This window comes from Phyllobates terribilis, unplaced genomic scaffold (genome assembly GCF_046119375.1).
Source record: "Phyllobates terribilis strain yellow unplaced genomic scaffold, ASM4611937v1 Scaffold_3__8_contigs__length_932513732, whole genome shotgun sequence".
Taxonomy (NCBI): domain Eukaryota; kingdom Metazoa; phylum Chordata; class Amphibia; order Anura; family Dendrobatidae; genus Phyllobates; species Phyllobates terribilis.
In genome coordinates this window covers 783,907,533-783,926,763 of record NW_027362763.1, presented here as the reverse complement: position 1 = coordinate 783,926,763, position 19,231 = coordinate 783,907,533, and the positions used below count along the sequence as shown (strand labels likewise).

General features: G+C 42.9%; 1 protein-coding gene across 4 annotated transcripts in view; it reads right to left on the bottom strand.

Annotated features, from left to right (window-relative positions):
- Nucleotides 1–19,231, bottom strand: part of PUS10 (pseudouridine synthase 10) — a 94,883-nt gene that overhangs the window by 56,917 nt on the left and 18,735 nt on the right. For 3 of the 4 annotated variants that reach the window (XM_073672378.1, XM_073672379.1, XM_073672380.1), the window contains exons 5-6: nt 4,529–4,563; nt 1,510–1,621 (exon numbers count right to left, since the gene is read on the bottom strand). The exons of the other annotated variant lie outside the window; for it this stretch is intronic. In XM_073672378.1, coding sequence (XP_073528479.1) covers nt 1,510–1,621; nt 4,529–4,563 — 147 coding nt within the window. The remainder of the gene's footprint in view (nt 1–1,509; nt 1,622–4,528; nt 4,564–19,231) is intronic. 4 annotated transcript variants of the gene reach the window in all.

Genomic DNA, 19,231 nt, shown 5'->3' with positions numbered 1-19,231 from the left:
TATTGATAGATCGGGCGATTCTGAACGCGGCGATACCAAATATGTCTATGTATGTTTTTTTTTTTTATATTTTATTTTGAATGGGGCAAAAGGGGGGTGATTTAAACTTTTATATATTTTTAATTTTTTTTATATTTTTAAAAACTTTTTTTTTTCACTTTTTGCTTGCTTCAATAGTCTCCATAGGAGACTAGAAGCAGCACTTGTTTGATCGGCTCTGCTACATACAGGGGACGAGCAGATCCCCTGCATGCAGCAGAAATGGTCCTGTGCTATGAGCGCCGACCACTAGGTGGCGCTCATAGCGACCAGATCATGACAACCACAGGCGTCTGCTGCAGACCCTGGGTTGTCATGCCCACCCATCGGTGACCCACGATCACGTGACGGGGTCGCCGATAGGCGGGGCTTATGACGCGCTACCCGGAAGCGAGCGTTAAATGCCGCTGTCGGAGATTGACAGCGGCATTTAACATGGTAACAGCCCGGGGCTGTTGCGGGCACATGTCAGCTGTAAGAATCAGCTGACATGTGCTCAGTTCAGTGCAGCAGCCCTCACTGAACCAGGGGATGCCAAATGTGAATACTAATACGGCATGGGTTGCAAAGGGGTTAAAAACTCTGAAACCAAGGAGTGCATCGCCCCTGAGCGAAGAAGATTAGGTTGATCGTTGGGACGAGCAGCAAGTCTGCGCCGCTGGCCTGCTCTCAGCGTTCCCCCATGTTGCTAGCAAAGGCAGCATTGCCTGCGGCGCATCAGAGAACCGCAGAACTGAAAATGATCAGATACAGCCATCTGCAGAGCAGCACTTGCAGACTTTAAACCATAGAGCCAGCAAATGGAGCGTGTCCCTTGCCTAATTAACCGGCCACTCTTTTTTAGATTTAGCAATGAAGCAGAGCTGAGAAAACTAACCCCACCCACACCACAGCTAACCCCGCCCACACCAGGGTCTTTATATACAATGTCCATAGACAGTGAGCTGCCTATTACAGGAGGGGGCGCCTTGGACCAAGGCTCACTAGTCACACCAATGACAAGCTCCTAGTGTTAAAGCAATCATTGTAAGCAAACAAAACTTCAGAGCTTGAAAAGAGTGGCATCCCTGAAATCTGTGGTTTAGCCCCTACAGCATGCGGTCTTCAGATTACATAGTAAAAACTTGCTGACAGATTCCCTTTAAGAGAAAGCAGGGTGGCCGGTAACCTAGACAATGAGCTGGAAACTATAGAATTAAAAATCTCCTCATTCTTGAGAATGGAGAACATTCTCAAGAATGTGGAGCGGTAACATTGTAAAGTTGTCTTTCTTTACAAGCATTTTGCAATTTTAACTATCTAAGAACTTGACAAAACTCTTTAAGCCACTGCAGAAAACTTAAGCGGAGGGTTTCATAGGGAAACCAAAGTTCAGTTGTGGATGGTGTCACATCAGACGAGAAGTGTCTCATGAAGAGTCACAGACATTTTATTGTTTGTCTTTTGGAAGTCTACATTGAACAATCATACCTTGCTCACTGCCTGTACCCCCAATTGCTCAGAGATCATGGGGTGAATTATCCATTTGTAGGCTTCCTTGACTTGGATAATATCTGTTTTTTCCAAATGTCGATTTTGCTTTCTGTTTCGTTACAAAGAAAAGAGATTTTAGTAAAAACAACCTTCATTGTATATCACTTGATATTGACTTTGGATAGTTATTATAAGGCCAGGGCCATATTAGCAACACAGCAAACTCTGCAGCCTGACTACAATTGGATTTAAGGAGGGCCTGTGAGCTCTCCTGAAGCATCGGTCTTATTAAATATTTAATCCTTCACTATAGTGAGAAAGATCTGAAATAATACCCTTTTACTAAACCAGGTAAATTAGTGCCAAGTTCCCAAGATCAACATTAAACAATAAATAAGCTAAATATCTTAAAGGGAACCTGTCACATCCAGAAATACTATTTACTGGCAGACATAGGATCAATCTGCAGCTAAATGGCATTTTAAATTCTGATTAGCGGCTACTGGAGCAGCAGCAGCTACAGGGAGAAAATGAAGTTTTATCCTCTCTGCAGCCCCTCACTTCCAGTCATAAGGGCGGTGCAGGGAGCTGTTACAGTCACCGCTCGCTATACAGTGACTGGCACACTGAATGACAGCCTGCTCTGCAGCATGTGTGACTCACTGTATAGTGAGCGGTGACTGTAACAGCTCCCTGCACCGCCCTTATGACTGGAAGCAAACGGCTGCAGGGAGAATAAAAATTAATTTCCTCCCTGTAGCCGCGCTTCCAGTAACTCAGCAACACAGGATTTAAAACACCATTTATCGGTAGATTATACATATGTCTGAAGGTAAATACAGTTTCTGACAGGTTCCCTTTAAATTGAGTCTTTGTTTAGGGCAGTAACTGCCGCATTACATATACCAGCCATATTACAATATAAAGTGACAGCAAAGAAAATTGCATTTCTTTCCATGCTTTTTGGCCATCTTCTCCATATAAATATAACAAAACATATAAGATAATCGTTCTATATTGATGTCAATGTATCTGACAAAAAGGAACACAAAAACATGCCAAATTATGAAATAAAAAAATTGAACTTTAAAATGTATCAGTCCGAAAGAAGCAATGACCTTTGATCCTAAAAGAGTAAAAAAGTGCACATAGCCCCATCTAACAATCCCTCACAGCGTCTTCCTATTTCTGGTAAGCCCAGTCTTATTTTCTGGAACGTTATGTTCCTTCACACAATAATGAGGAACTAATTAGCTGCTTCTAAAAAAGTCAGATGAGCCCACATCACCTCCCTCAGACTGTGCCAACAAAGCGCATGAGTTTGTGGAACTGAAACAGAAAGTTAGGAGAGAGGTCACTACTCTTCTTACTATATCCAATTGGATTTACAAATGATGATATGAAATCCAGATATTAAAGGGAGCCTACAAAAAACAAAACACCAACCAGCACCTTCGAACAGAATAAAGCACGTGTGAACAAGTGCAAGCTGCTATGACTGCATAATACACAAACAAAAGAATACAGCAGCACTATGTAAGCACTAGGATGTATGCAAACATTGAACATATGAAATTTGAACTGCATTACTGCTATATAAAATGAAGGTACTTAGAAAACAAATTGGACAATTCATGAGAGCCCATCAGCCACAACTTTTCTTTGATGGAACCCTAAACCTAATATTCATCAAACATGGCTCTCCTGGGCTAAAAGCCTAAAAACTTAAAGGGCAGGTAGGATTGATTAAAAATAGCTCAAGGCTAATGGGAGGAGGAGTGCTAAGTCAGAAAATAAATGTTGCTTTTTTGTAGTATTCTATTGGAGGTTTTGACGGCCTCCTTTTTTGACTTAGTGCTCCTCATTCCCTCAGCTTAAGGCTGTTTTTAATTAATGTGGAATCCTACATGCACTTTAAATTTGTAGGCTTTTAGCCCAGGAGAGGCATGTTTGATAAATATTAGGTTTAGGGTCCCATAAAAGAAAGGTCGCCTTGTCATGGCTGATGGGCTCTAATGAATTTGCCAATTTACAAATTTGCATTCATTTTTCTAAGTATATTCCATAAAGCAGAAATGAAGTTCAAATTTCATACATTCTTTGTTTGCATACATCTTAGCGCTTACAGAGTGCTGCTGTATTCTTTTGTTTGCATATTAAAGGGAACCTGAAACGATTTAAAGTATAGATTTGGGAGCAAAGATTCAATTAAATCCCTGATCTTTCTATGTTTAGGAGTCTTGTGGGTGGTGCTACTTAGTGATTTACAGCTATTTTTGTATGCACAGTCGGTCAAGCATGTGTTTTCTATAAGGGAGAAAGATTGGATTGGTGGGTGGCTTCGGCTGAAATAGGCTTTGCAAAGAGGGGTTAATTCATTGTTAGTTCATTGTTGGACTAATCACAGGGTCTAGTTAAGATACCATAAAATGTAAAAAAGTGGACTTTCCCTTTAAAGAAGCACTCCTAAGAAGATTTGTATTTAATAAAGCAATGCAATGTAGTGTGTATGTGTTTATATACTCACCCACCGCCACCTTCTCTGGTGTCCAGAGCCGTTCTGCTCCTCTTCTCTGTGATGTCACCACCCTTCATACTCGTCACACTGCGCTCTGAGTGACCCTGAAGTGGCTTTTACAATATAAGTCTATGGAGCGTCAGCACGAGGATTCATAGACTTACATTGTAGAAGAGACTTCCGGCTCATGCATAGAGTGATCTGGAGAGTCTGAGGAGTGAAGACGTCACTGAGAAGAGGAGCAGAACGGCGCTGGATCATGGGGGAGCTGGCGGTAGGTGAGTATATAAACACATACACACTACAGTACACGCACAAATACACAGATTAATTAAAAAATAAATCTTCATGGGAGGGAGTCTTTAAGATGTAGCATTTTGGAAAGATAAAAGAGGAAAAGTAAATTCTTTAAAATGTGTCTGGTTGTTTTTTTTTTTTTTTAAGTTTCATTTTAGGTGCATAAATAAATAGCAGATGAGCCCAGGGACTATTACTCACCTCATTTCCTGTTGTGTTTGCAGCCATGCAGAATGCTACAGTCAGGCATAGGCACACCCAAAAAAATAGAAAAAAAACAAAACTTGATTACTATCATCATTTCTTTGATAACATGGTTTGTCATTTACAAGGTGAGCATCTAAGCGTGCTTGGTTTTACGCCTTTTCGTTTTGCTGTTAACCATTTGCCTGTCAAACAAAGAAACACCTAAAACAAAACTTACATTTTTAATCCATAGGACAGCATGGTCATGTTAAAGATATCGATTAAAAATGTAAGTTTTGTTTTAGGTGTTTCTTTGTTTGACAGTATGAAACACAGATCTGCTCTAAATTGTTCAAAATGGTACACGCAGTGCATCATTTTTACACAAAGCGAAAACTCAGTCTTTATTTCGTCTTTAATGTTTTTTTTGTGACTTTTTAGCACAAAAAGAGGCACGTTCTGCAAAATGGCTATAAATAATACACCAAAATATCACCATAATCACTCTGCGGCAGTGAAGGGAATAAGAATACATTCGCGAGAAATTTTGAGACTTTTCGATAAGTCACAAAACTTAAAGAATTTGTCCACTACTTTTAGACTGATAGGGCATCAATGTCTGATCGGCCCGATTCCGACATCCGGCATCTCTACCGATCAGCTGCTATCGGATGTGCAGTACCCCGCAGCGGCCACTACAAGTAGATGGAGCAGCTCCACAAGTGTGCACTTTACAAGTAACACGGAGACCAATGAGCCCCCCAGACATTTCAGAAGCAAAGTGCAGAAGTATAGATGGGAATTTAATAAAATATCTCAAACAATGCAAAGAATATAGGACAACTGCAAACCTGACAAGGGAAGGTCGGCCATGAAAACTCACAGACCAGGCAAGGAGGGCATCAGAGACTCAACAAAGTCCCCAATGATACGCTAAATAACAGACTATCGGCGGTTGTGTAAGGCTGTATTCACACATTGCGTTTTTCGGTGTTATTTTTCTGCAGCAAACCCTGATCTCTTGCCTGGAGATTTGTCTAGGGTTTTTCTTGTTTTTTTGGTGTGTTTTAGCTGAGTTTTTTTCCACTGTCCTTTTATCTCTTAAATGCATGTACATAAAGTTCAGTGAAAAAAAAAAAATCTCATTCTGGTTTTGGCACAAAAAATGCTGAAAAACCTGACACCTGCATTTTTTGTGTTTTTTTCACCACCCATTACTTACACTGCGTGAAAAACCGCTGAAAGAAATGACCTGCTCTATTCTGCAAAAAAACATGCAAAGCACAAAATACTGATCAAATAAAAACCAAGGCGTGTGCATGAGATTTGTGGAATCCCATAGACTTTGCTGGTACTGTAAATCGCAGCTGAAAATTTGCAAAAAAAAAACCAGCATCAAAAACGTAATGTGTGAACATAGCCTTATAATCTGTTTACACTGGCGGATTGCTCATCAGATGCGCACTGAACGATCTGTAAGAGCGCGTGCACACAATCGATTTTCTCATACAAGTGCTAGCCATTGTTTTCGCGAATAGCACTCGTACCTATGATATTCAATAGGGCTGTGCATACGTCTGATTTTTTTTCCTCAGACAGGAGTGGTCCACTGAAAAAAAAAAAAATCGGTGACATGTCCAATTTTGATCCAAGTGTCGGATCAAAATCAGCAATGCAAGTCTGTTGGTCCGTAAAAATCTGATGACATTTTGGTGCGGTCCAATTTTCCCAGACTGACTGAATGGAGAACCTTTTTTTTTCCTCTCTGAAAAACTCTGATCCGAATAAACGGACAGTTTTTCTCAGCAGTGGAGAATACTGTCGTGTGACCCTACCCTAATGGATGATTCAGTGCGCATTGTCTGCCATTGTTCTGGGCACCGCAACTCCTGTTTAATCAGTACAATGTGCTGCCGAGAATGATGATTTTTTAAGCATCACAAAAAGTAGTTTCGCCCGACGAACAAGTCATTTCACTAGTTCATCGGGTGACTGGCAGCCTGTTTAGACTGCAAGATTATCGTGAAATGAGAATTCCTAGGAACCCTCAGTCACAATAAATCTCTATACCGTGCTGTCCACAGACCGGACTGCATGTACAGCTTGACAGGTTCCCTTTACGCTAGTGACAGTGACATCTTTGTCTGTAAATTGGTGTCAACTTACAGAATTGCTACAACTATTTTCATGTCTTTCATATTCCCCTTTAGAAAAATATAAATGATATTTGCAATAATAGCAAACAATACAAGATGTGTTAGTAAGAAGAAGGGTTCAGATGGAATTAGCAGACTGCAAGATCAGACAGCACCCAGATCCACATCAAAGTCCACATAAAATAACTGTGTTAATCTCCCGTTATGCTATAGTCACACAGGTATTTTTAAAGGGAATCTGTGAGCAGGTTTTTGCTATTTAATCTGAGAGCAGCATAATGTAGGGGCAGAGAGCCTGATTCCAGGCATGTGTTGTCATGATTCCACCACTCACGGTGTCTTAGGGACACTGAATGACAGCTCAGTGCCCTATAGAAGCAGGGGTGTGAGGGGCTGTCAGTACAGTGAGTGACAGCTCAGCCGCTCTATAGAAGCGGGGGAGTGCGAGGCTGTCAGTACGGTGAGTGACAGCTCAGCTGCTTAATCTGAGGCAGGGCGTGCTGGCTTGTCAGTTTGGTTAGTGACAGCCCAGCTGCCCAATCTGGCCGGGCTTGCTGAGTTTCCATCAGGTGTCTCCCGTTTTGGGTGATTATCTGGCTATTTAGCTGGCTCACACTGGTCAGACCATTGCCAGTTGTAGCTTTGCTTGGTGGTGTGTGCGCTTTGTGTTCAGTGATTCAGATCTTTGGTGCCTGACCTCTGACTTTGCCTTTTGACTACTCATTTGTATTGCCCCTTTGCATTTGACATACTCTGACCTTTGCTGCTTGACCTCGAACTTTTGCCTTTTGACCATTCTTTTGCCTCACCCTTTTGCCTTTGTCGTGTTCTCTTGGTATTTGACCATGGACTCCTTGACTCCTCTGTCTCATGGCTTGTCCATGAAAAATGACTCAGCGTCACATGTGTCACTTGCTCTGCAGTTTGCTGTGGTTTCAGTACAATCATACTTTTATCAGCAGGAGATTATCATTGCAAGACTAGTTGTCGCGTGTAAACCGGTCAGGCTAATCTGTGTAACCCCGCCCCCACCACTGATTAGCAGCTTGATAACAATATACTGTGTACACAGGAAGCTGCCAATCAGTCGGCAGCATTTTTTCAAAACCTCTTCAGCAGAAAAATGCTCGAAAAACATCTCATATAAACAGCAAAGTAGATTAACAACAGAAATGATTGGTAAGGATTGCTCATTTGATGCATGTCAATTGCATATTCTGGGAAACATTACAGTCCTGGCTCACAAGACCATGACTCAGTGGAGGGAACTGTGATGGGGTTGTCTACCTCTGGGGACAGCTTTTGTTTTTTCACTTAAATGCATTTGTGGATAAAAAAAAATCATTTTTACAATTCGGTTATATTAAAAATGTTCCACTATCCTGCTTTTACAGGCTCTATGTTTCCAGCCACATTCAACATTAATGAGGTCTGTGGTCATAAATCATCTGAGAGCAAGTGAGAGAACGAAAGGTTGCCATATAACCATCAGAAGGAGCTCATTGATGGACTCTCAGTTAACTCATTCTGCAGTCAGCAACAGACAGTGCAACTCAGCGGCTATAGAAGGCAAAATGTGCAACATTTTTAATGAAACCCAATTACAAAAAAAGATTTTTAGCTAAAAGTGCAAAAAAAAATGTCCTAAAGGTGGACGACCCCTTTAAGCTTTTTCAAAACTAACAAAATATAACAGCCAATTATTTTCCCATTTTACAGAAATATTTATCTAATCAGGAGTGTTCATATTTTGACTTATATTCCTACCCCCTCTTTCACAGTTACATGGCACCACAGTCATCTCATTCTGCCACATGATTTAGTCATAAGAAACTGCTTCGAAACTGACTGCAGGGATGTACCAGAAACCAACCAGCACATCCTAAAGTGGGGAAACATCATTATACTGGATCAGAGACCCTTTTTTGTCAAAAGATGAAAAGAATCAAAAGATGAAATTCTGAGTAACTGGAGTCATCACTAGAGGGAGCTCTCTGTACACGGATTTACAGAGCTCCTGTATGTAACAAGCATCCCTAGTGGTCTCCACGGGTAAACCAGCAGCTCAATGCTTGGCCACCCCATGGCATGCTTTATATCCGACCTGTTCCCTAACTTCAGTCTACTTACCCTATTACACAATAATAGAACTGTCTACCAATTCAAGCAGACCTGTCACTAGATTTCACACTGCACTTTATTAAACAGATCTCTCAGACTTGATGAGGCTGGTGTACTTAAAGGGGTGGTCAGAAGGCAAAGTCATTTTGCTCCTAAATCCCTATCTATTTAGTGCCATAATCTAAGCTATTTTCTAATATACTTGCTTTAAAAATTCCCTACCGTTCCCTATTTACACTGTCCACTTGCTATTGTATTTTTTCCCTACTTCTTGTCTAATGACACTTCGTTTGAGAAACCCAATGCATGCTGGGATACTCAAACAAAGCGTCATCAGGGGGCAGTGACTGCTCCAGCCATTGCCCCCTCCTTGAAATGTAGGGTCATCAGTGACGCTCGTTTCAGGGGCTGGCTCCTGTGCGGTCTACTGTGCGCTGTCCCCTGTCTCCTCTGCACGGTGCCCTGTGCACAGTGTCCACTCTGTTGTCGGCTTAGATGAATAGTAATAAGCTGGCAGCAGAGCAGTGTCACTATACCCAGCCATGCAGGAGACTAGCGCCGCCCCCGCAGGTAACGTCCCTGGTCTCTGCCGGGTATTCTGACACCTCTCTGCTGCTGCCAGCTTATTACTATTCATCTAAGCCAACAACAGGGTGCACACTGTGCACAGGGCACCGTGCAGAGGAGACAGCGCCCCTGAGACATTGGAGGGGAGGGGGCAGAGGCAGCAGCAGAGACCGCAGCCTCTGCCCCCCGATGTCTCTTTGCTTGAGTATTCCAGAATGCTCTGGGATTCTCAAACGAAGCGTCATCGGACAGGAAGTAGGGAATAAAATACAATAGCAGTTAGAGAGTGTAGTTTGGGAACGGTAGGGAATTTTTAAAGCAAGTATATTAGAAAATAGCTTAGATTGTGGTATCAAATAGATAGGGGGTTGGGGGGGAAATGATTTTGCCTTCGGACCACCCCTTTAAGTCCATGTCAGAACGGCTGGGTAATCCTGATATAAAAATAAGCATTTTATGAATCCAGCCAAAGGGTCAGAGATGTTGTGAGCCCAATGTATTCAGTCTTCGCCCTCCCAGCCTGACTGCTGCAGCTTGTACTGAGCAGAGTGAGATCTCAGCAGCAGCAGGGAGGAGGGACACTGAGGAGCAGTCAAATCAGGCTAAGTAGGGGACTGAGTTTACACTTTCACAAAGGATTATACAGTCATTGTGACATGGATTGTAAAAGTACATCAGTCTGAAGGGTCTAGGAGACATATGTCCTAATGTATGAAGCTTATGCTGTGAAATCTGGATCCACTTTAAATAAGAGAGAAAGAGCATCAAAGGGAGAAAATAAACATGGCAGCATGATCCAGGCAACTAAAACAGGAAATGTAGAGAGAAAATAAAAATAATATATGCACAACATTGAGAAACATATTATATAACTTTCATACTTCATAGCAGATGATTGGTGATCAAAGCAGATTAGTTTAAATGGATTTTCCATTTTTATGCAAGTAAATGAAGTAATGAAGAGTTATGTAACTTCCTATCATCCTCAAGACAAATTTTCCACCAGCGGTTGGGAGCAATATTTACAGACCAAATACTTCTCACAGCTAAGAGATATATACATTACACAGAATAGGACAGGTGCACGATAACCACCTGCTAGATCGGCAGGCCTGTGCAAAGCCAAGTTACCAGTGTCGCTCACTTCCCGATGCAGAAGTCAGTGGCGCTGGATAAGCTTCTTGATGTCCCCAACTGTTTCTCAGAATGCTCCACAAGGTTCTCTGGTCCCACACTGCTCCTCATGCCACCCTCTGTTATACAGATTGCTTCCCATGGTTCTTCATCTCACACAGACTGCTCCCCATGGCTCTCGTTTCCCACAGACTGTTCCAATGGTTCCTCATCCACACCGACTGCTCCCCAGGGTTGTGGAGCCGGTAAGCCAAACCTCCGACTGACTCCACAGCCCTGCTGTTCCTCATGGCTCTCGTTTCCTACAGACTGTTCCCATGGTACCTCACCTGACACAGACTGCTCCCCATGGCTCTCGTTTCCCACAGACTGTTCCAATGGTTCCTCATCCACACCGACTGCTCCCCAGGGTTGTGGAGTCGGTAAGCCAAACCTCCGACTGACTCCACAGCCCTGCTGTTCCTCATGGCTCTCGTTTCCTACAGACTGTTCCCATAGTACCTCACCTGACACAGACTGCTCCTCATGGCTCTCGTTTCCCACAGACTGTTCCAATGGTTCCTCATCCACACCGACTGCTCCCCAGGGTTGTGGAGTCGGTAAGCCAAACCTCCGACTGACTCCACAGCCCTGCTGTTCCTCATGGCTCTCGTTTCCTACAGACTGTTCCCATGGTTCCTCATCTCACACAGACTGCTCCCCATGGCTCTCGTTTCCCACAGACTGTTCCAATGGTTCCTCATCCACACCGACTGCTCCCCAGGGTTGTGGAGTCGGTAAGCCAAACCTCCGACTGACTCCACAGCCCTGCTGTTCCTCATGGCTCTCGTTTCCTACAAACTGTTCCCATGGTTCCTCATCTCACACAGACTGCTCCCCATGGCTCTCATTTCCTACAAACTGTTCCCATGGTTCCTCATCTCACACAGACTGCTCCCATGGCTCTCGTTTCCTACAGACTGTTCCAATGGTTCCTCATCTCACACAGACTGCTCCCCATGGCTCTCGTTTCCTACAGACTGTTCCCATGGTACCCTTATCTTTGTCACGTAGACTGCTCCTCGTGGTTCTCCCTCCCTCAGACTCTCCCCCACAAACCATTCAGAGACTGCTTTCTATGTATCACTATTTCAGACCACTTCAGGTGCCTGAATCTCTTAATAGCTGCTCTAGTGGCCCTCCAACTTTTTCACACAGACAAGCATCCCATGTCCCCCAAAACAGATTGCTCCTGAAAGGAAACCTGTTACTAGACTCATTCTGCCCAAACCATGGACAGTGTGACTCAGAGTCTGACTACGAGATTGCAGGTATGGACAGACCTGTCAATCAACTGAAGTGGTGCAGGGAGAAGCCGGCCGGCTGACGAAGTGGACTAGTCAGGTCTCTCCCTATAGTCCCCAGCCGGCTTTTCAAAACGCAGCAGAGTAAAACATACCTGTTTAAAACGCACTGTCAGGCTCCAATTAGTGCTGCCTGTGGTTCGGTCAGAGTGAATCTACTGACAGGTTTCCTTCATGCTCTCACAGTTCTACCTCTGATCAAGTAGAGAACTTCATCAGTGTTCTGTCCAAATAAGGGGAGAGCTCCGGGAGGGTAACCAAAAGCACTTTCCCTAGATGGGGTGAGAGGATGGAATTGAGCTTCATTGCTCACACAGTTTTCTAGTAAAACAGGCTGATAAACTGATGGAAATCGATGTCTATCCCTTCAATCTCCCATTAAACTAATAAAAGAAACAGATTAGGATGGATCTTGTAAAACCAAAAACGTATGGATAGCACTTATCAAAGGCGTAACTCAAATGGAGGCAGTCATACTATCTGCAATGAGGCCAAGGCCGTCTAATACCCCTTTTAACTGTTTCTACATCATCAGTAAGCAAATACCATTGAAAACAATGGAGGAGCAGGTAGCCATTAAATCTCTGCTCCACCATTCGTGTGGGACATTGTCAGTGTCGGCCAGTGAGATGCAATGATATAATTGTTCCTGCTTGTGCTGAACTGTCTGCAGTCCAGGCCAGAAGAATCCATCTGCAAAATCCTCAATTCATCAAGGGAATGGGCCTAGGTGAGTACGGTATTATTTTAAGCTGCATTATCTATTTCTGTATAGGGAATGGGGTCATCAAACTGTGCACGAACACAAAGAGGGACTTTTTGCTGTCTTAGGGCACTGAGAAGCCATCATACTGTTTGATGGAAACTAATGGGGGCATTAAACCGTGAAAGAGGCACAGAGGGGGCAATATACAACCTGGGTGTCACAAAGTTGGCATCATACTGTGTGGGAGTACCAATAGTGCATGACCCTGTGTGTGGAGCGCTAAGGGAGCATTTTTCAGTGTGTTTGTGCACAAAGATGGCATCATGCTGTGTGGGTGCACTAATAAGGCATCATGCTGTGTGGGGTGAGCTGGGGGAGTATTGTACTGTGTGGGGGCATCGTAGTGTGTGGTGGTATTGAAGGGACACTGTACTGTGTGTGGTACTGAGGGGGCATCAGTGTGTGGTGGTGTTGAGGGGGCACTGTACTGTGTGGGGGTACTGAGAGGGCATCATACTGTGTATTGAGGAGGTATCCTACTGTGTGTGGGGGGGGGGGGCACTGATGGAATATCCTATTGTGTGGAAGTATTATACTGTTTGGGGCACTGACAGCATCATATTGTGTGGGACTAATGAGGGGCCCCAGGGCATCGTACTGTGTGAAGGTATTAAACGGTCATCATATTCTGTGTGGGAAACTAAATGGCCATTATACTGGGTGTGTAGGTACCACTACTGTGTGGGACACAATGAGAGGGCAGTATGTAAGTATGTGGGGACACAGAAGGAACACTATTACTATCTAAACTTTTTCTAGTTACACCCCTGGAACTGATGAATATGACTGATCAAAAGTACAGAATAATAAGTGCAAATTAGTGGGGCAAATACATGGCTGCTCATACCAGGAATAAAAGGAAATTCAAACAGTCATATAATTCTCAATGCAGCAAACTTATAAGACATGTACACTCTTTCCGATTGTACTTGTGCACAATGTGCCAGTAATAATTAGTGTGGACCAATATTCTTCCCACAGCTGATAATCGTATGTCAAGGACCTGAACAGAGGAAAAAAAGCACAAATAAATATGTCCACTATGTTGCTCTAGGGCAGGGATGTCAAACTGAAACACACAGAAGGCCAAAATGAAAAACTTGGACAAAGTCGCAGACCAGTATACAGAATAATGGGCCCCGCATAGTCCTCCATACAGAATAATGGGCCCCGCATAGTCCTCCATACAGAATAATGGGCCCCGCATAGTCCTCCATACAGAATAATGGGCCCCGCATAGTCCTCCATACAGAATAATGGGCCCCGCATAGTCCTCCATACAGAATAATGGGCCCCGCATAGTCCTCCATACAGAATAATGGGCCCCGCATAGTCCTCCATACAGAATAATGGGCCCCGCATAGTCCTCCATACAGAATAATGGGCCCCGCATAGTCCTCCATACAGAATAATGGGCCCCGCATAGTCCTCCATACAGAATAATGGGCCCCGCATAGTCCTCCATACAGAATAATGGGCCCCGCATAGTCCTCCATACAGAATAATGGGCCCCGCATAGTCCTCCATACAGAATAATGGGCCCCGCATAGTCCTCCATACAGAATAATGGGCCCCGCATAGTCCTCCATACAGAATAATGGGCCCCGCATAGTCCTCCATACAGAATAATGGGCCCCGCATAGTCCTCCATACAGAATAATGGGCCCCGCATAGTCCTCCATACAGAATAATGGGCCCCGCATAGTCCTCCATACAGAATAATGGGCCCCGCATAGTCCTCCATACAGAATAATGGGCCCCGCATAGTCCTCCATACAGAATAATGGGCCCCGCATAGTCCTCCATACAGAATAATGGGCCCCGCATAGTCCTCCATACAGAATAATGGGCCCCGCATAGTCCTCCATACAGAATAATGGGCCCCGCATAGTCCTCCATACAGAATAATGGGCCCCGCATAGTCTTCCATACAGAATAATGGGCCCCGCATAGTCCTCCATACAGAATAATGGGCCCCACATAGTCCTCCATACAGAAAAATGGGCCCCACATAGTGCTCCATACAGAATAATGGGCCCCGCATAGTCCTCCATATAGAATAATAGGCCCCGCATAGTCCTCCATACAGAATAATGAGCCCCACATAGTCCTTCATACAGTATAATGGGTCCCACATAGTCCTACATAAAGTATAATGGGCCCCACATAGTGCTCCATACAGAATAATGGGCCCCGCATAGTCCTCCATACAGAATAATGGGCCCCGCATAGTCCTCCATATAGAATAATAGGCCCCGCATAGTCCTCCATACAGAATAATGAGCCCCACATAGTCCTTCATACAGTATAATGGGCCCCACATAGTGCTCCATACAGAATAATGGGCCCCACATAGGTGTGGTGGTTCTGGTGTCGGGGGCCAAATAAAACTACTTTGTGGGCCAGAGTTTGGCATGTATGCTCTAGGGTGATTGTAAAATGGAGTTGGATAGTAAAGCGTACTCTGCATAGCTCAGTTTTATTGTTTAAGCAGTGACAAAAGATAAGAAGAGAAGGGGATTTTTCCCCCTGTGTGTACAGTCCCAAATAAGTTCTTCACACAGCATGAAGAATGACGTACTGCATGTAACATGCGTGCTCTCATGACTTTTGTCTGCTCTAATACATAGTAGGAGGGAGTACACTTTAGGGACTCGTAAGGGGAATCCCTAAGAAGTTGTCTGACACAGTGTGTGAGTCACCGAGCACCAAGCATAAGTCTCATGCAAGTCTAAAACCAGACAGGTCATACAGAAAAAGCAGAAGAAGATAAGGATCGGCAACGAACATGAGTAACTATCAGCTAGCTGTCATGTGTGAAGTCAAACTTTTACACATTAACTTATTAGCTTGCATGTAGTACATATTGCTGAAAATATATAATTATTTTTGCTAAAACTAAGTCTATTCATGAAAAATAATACAATTTTAAGTCTACATTGTATTCCAGATCTTTTCTTGCTATCTTTCATAGAAATCTTCTGACTGGGTCACGAAATGGACGCACAGTTGCTTTGCTTTTGGTAAAGAGCAGCCTATGTGGGCTGTTATCACTGCTGACGTTATACATTTTAGATCTCTTTTGCTTAAAGGACATGGTTTCCATGTTCTCCCACTCCAAAGAATGACCCATTCTGTCGTTTTCTACTTCTACTTCCTCTCCACTTCTGCTCTCGGTCAGGGTTCCTCTTTCTTTTCCAGTAATAAATGCAAAGATTACTGCACCAATAATGCACACTATCGCTATGACTTTGTCAGCGCTCCTTCTGGTACTAGACGGAAACACTCTCTGCACTTAACTTAGGTTTTGCGTATCACATATATATATGCTATGAGGGTCAGCGACACTCCTGTGATGTGAGGGTCAGCCACACTCCTGTGATAAATCTCTTTCTAAATTAAAAAGTCCCGGTTATTCCAACAAAGTTCTGATTATTTCAACGTTGCACAAATCTATAATAAAAGCAAATATAAAGAGACTGTAATATATCTTACATTAGAGAAATATGCTTTCTCTGTGTTCAAAGAAAGACTGACTGTTAGCTGACTGAGAAGAAGCAGAGTGAAAGAGATAGGCAAAGACTCACACACAGACTTGTACTGCCATTTACTAGTACTTTATCTCAACCTAGAGCAGGATTTACAGCTACACTGCTCAGTACTGTTGTATAATGTCCTCCATGGGGCTGCATCTAAACATGTGCTACATAGACAAAAGAGAGCAGGAGTCACTCACTGTGTGTACAGTGTATGTCATACATCATAGCAGCTAAAGTGGCTTTGTCAGGAGGTCAGGAGGAGAAGCCGCATTTTAAGCGGTGAAACGCGCGTCGAGGCCATTCTGTACCCTCCTCAGTCTATGCACCATGAATACAGGTAATAAACATCTTAATTTATAGATATAATGCATTAAGATGGTTATATTGTATATCAATCATGGGTGCATGACATGCGGGCATAGGTTGCACAAACTATTGCAGTTATATTATGTCCTATCCCTACATCCATATAGCTTATTATTAGCATAGCATGGTTAACATGTTCACATGTGTACAATATACATACTACTTAATATTGTAATACTTACCTGTGTTAGCTGTTGAATAATGAGTGTATGTTATGCATATATACTTAATTTGACTACTTATATGCCATGTGAACGTATGCCAATATAATACCAGGGTATATAGTTTTTTCTTGCTTCTGTTTTTTGTCCATCAATATTTGTATACTACATGTGGTTGCCTAGTGAGGTAAACAATTGTTTGTAGCAGTAATTATCTGTTAATAAATTTTGATACTGTTTTTATATATTTGGATCCCATATCTCTTTTTTGGACTCGATAGGCTTCATATTTGTGCAGGTGTCTCTGAACAGTAGAACAATGTACCACAACTCCAGAGTCTGACAAATCTTTCTGAAGGTCTTTTGCAGTCAAACGGGGGTTCTGATTTGCCTCTCTAGCAATCCTACAAACAGCTCTCACTGAAATTTTGCTTGGTCTTCCAGACCTTATCTTGACCTCCACTGTTTTTGGTAACTGCCATTTCTTAATTACATTTAGAACTGACGAAAGAGCAACTTGAAAACGCTTTGCTATCTTTTTATAGCCTTCTCCTGCACATTTTCATTTTCAGAGTGCTAGGCAGCTGCTTAGAAGGACCCATGGCTGCTGTTTTTTGGCACAAGGTTAGAGGAGGCTGGCTTTGTATCAAGCTGGGAAATTTGCATCACCTGGCCTTTCCTAACAATGACAGTGGACAAGCCATAACGCTAACAGGCTAATTAAGGTCTGAAACCTTGGTTAAAGTTATCTGAGCACACAAATCTGCAAGAGTGTCCAAACTTTTGCATTGGCCCATTTTCCTTTTTGTAACTTATAAAATGTAAAAAATGACAATATATATATATAATTTTTTTTTTGCCTAAAATACAAAGGAAATGTATCATCTTTAACTTTAGGCCTTTTAGAGATCATTTCATCTTCAACTTACTTAACTGTTCACAATAACAGTAATTTTAACCAGAGGTGCCCAAACTTTTATATGTCAATGTATATGGTCATTTTCTAGTAAAAGAAGGCTGACAGCACTCAATAACAGGACGCACATTCAAATACTTCAAGGAACCCACTTGGAAAACATCAGCCAGGATAAATGCAATCGGTGTCCAATTCGGGGTGTTCAATCAAACAGTGAAATTTATTCTGCCATCAATAGATAGAGATACAACTATTCAACCTGTTACGAATGGACACAGTCTACTTTTGTCCTGGCTTACATAGTCTCTCTACAGTCTAGGCCTCCTGATATTTGCATGACAGATCAGACAGCTAGAACCTCCATCCTTTTTGTTTCCAGGAAAAATAAGCAGCTGCCAGAGGTGTCTTGTGGCTTTCTCTCTTCCAGCTGAAAACACGAGTGCTCTGCCAAAACGAACATTTATGAGTATGGGGGAGTCTTATAGTGAAGCATGAAAGTGATCCAGAACAGGTGGAATCGCACCGTCTGATATCTCTTACTAGCTGAGAGATTAAAACACTGTCAAAAATATTTTCTAACTGTGGCTAGAGCGGGCTCCCTCCAATGTATATGCCATGATGGCCATTTCGCAATATCAGGATGAATGTGAAACAAAGCAGTTATGGACTGGAACCGCTCCGACCTTATGGATGTATGGAGTCATTTTTTTAATGATTACAGAAGTCTTTTGAAGTGAGAAATGGGTGAGAGCTGTGATTCTCTCATTACGCTTTATAGGAACCTTTACATATCTATACTGGACTTTGGCGTAATATGTACCACTTAACCCTTTTTGATCTGCATGACTGCAGTACTGATGTCCGTACGAAGAGGGGAAAAGCCATTTAAATTTATTCTCCCGTGCCGCCAGGTTTGCTGAATGCTATACTTATAAGTCCACGGTTTCAAAATTCTGTATATTTCAAGTGACACTATAAGTGACACTTCTAGATAAAACTTGGAAGTAACTGTAGAACACTTACAGGGGTTCTGCCGTGAAAAGAAGTTATCGCCTGTCTGCAGAATATATGAAGTATTTGAGCTCACCGCGTTGAATATTTAGGACTTTGCAGAATATGTGGGACCTGTTTCATCTGCTGGCTTGCTCTCTGTAGGAAAAGAGTAGTAACAAATTAGTTATTTGATATTCATTAAAACGATTTCTGTTTGAATCGACAAAAATCGTTTTAATGAATATCAAAAAAAAATTTGGATTATTATAAGTGGATGGACCTGTTCTTTTCTGACATTTTTCTCCTATCTGCAGAATAAATTATAAATTGTTGATTGGTGGGGGTCCAACCTCTGGGAACTGCACCGACCGGCAGAACGGGGCACTTGTATCCTAGTCACAATGGAGAGACAGCGTGCATGTTCAACCGCTGGGCCCCGTACTGATCAGCAGAAAGACGGATTGTTATTCCCGATGGGGCATGTGTATCTCCGTTACAAAATAGAGCAGCGGGTCGGACACTCGACCATGGCTCCATTTATTCCTTATACAACTGGGGAGCACTGCACTTAGCTTTTTCTAGTAGCCACATAGGGAATGAATGAAGCAGCGGTCAAGCATCCAACCTGCTGTCCCGTTTTGTAAAGGGGATAAAAG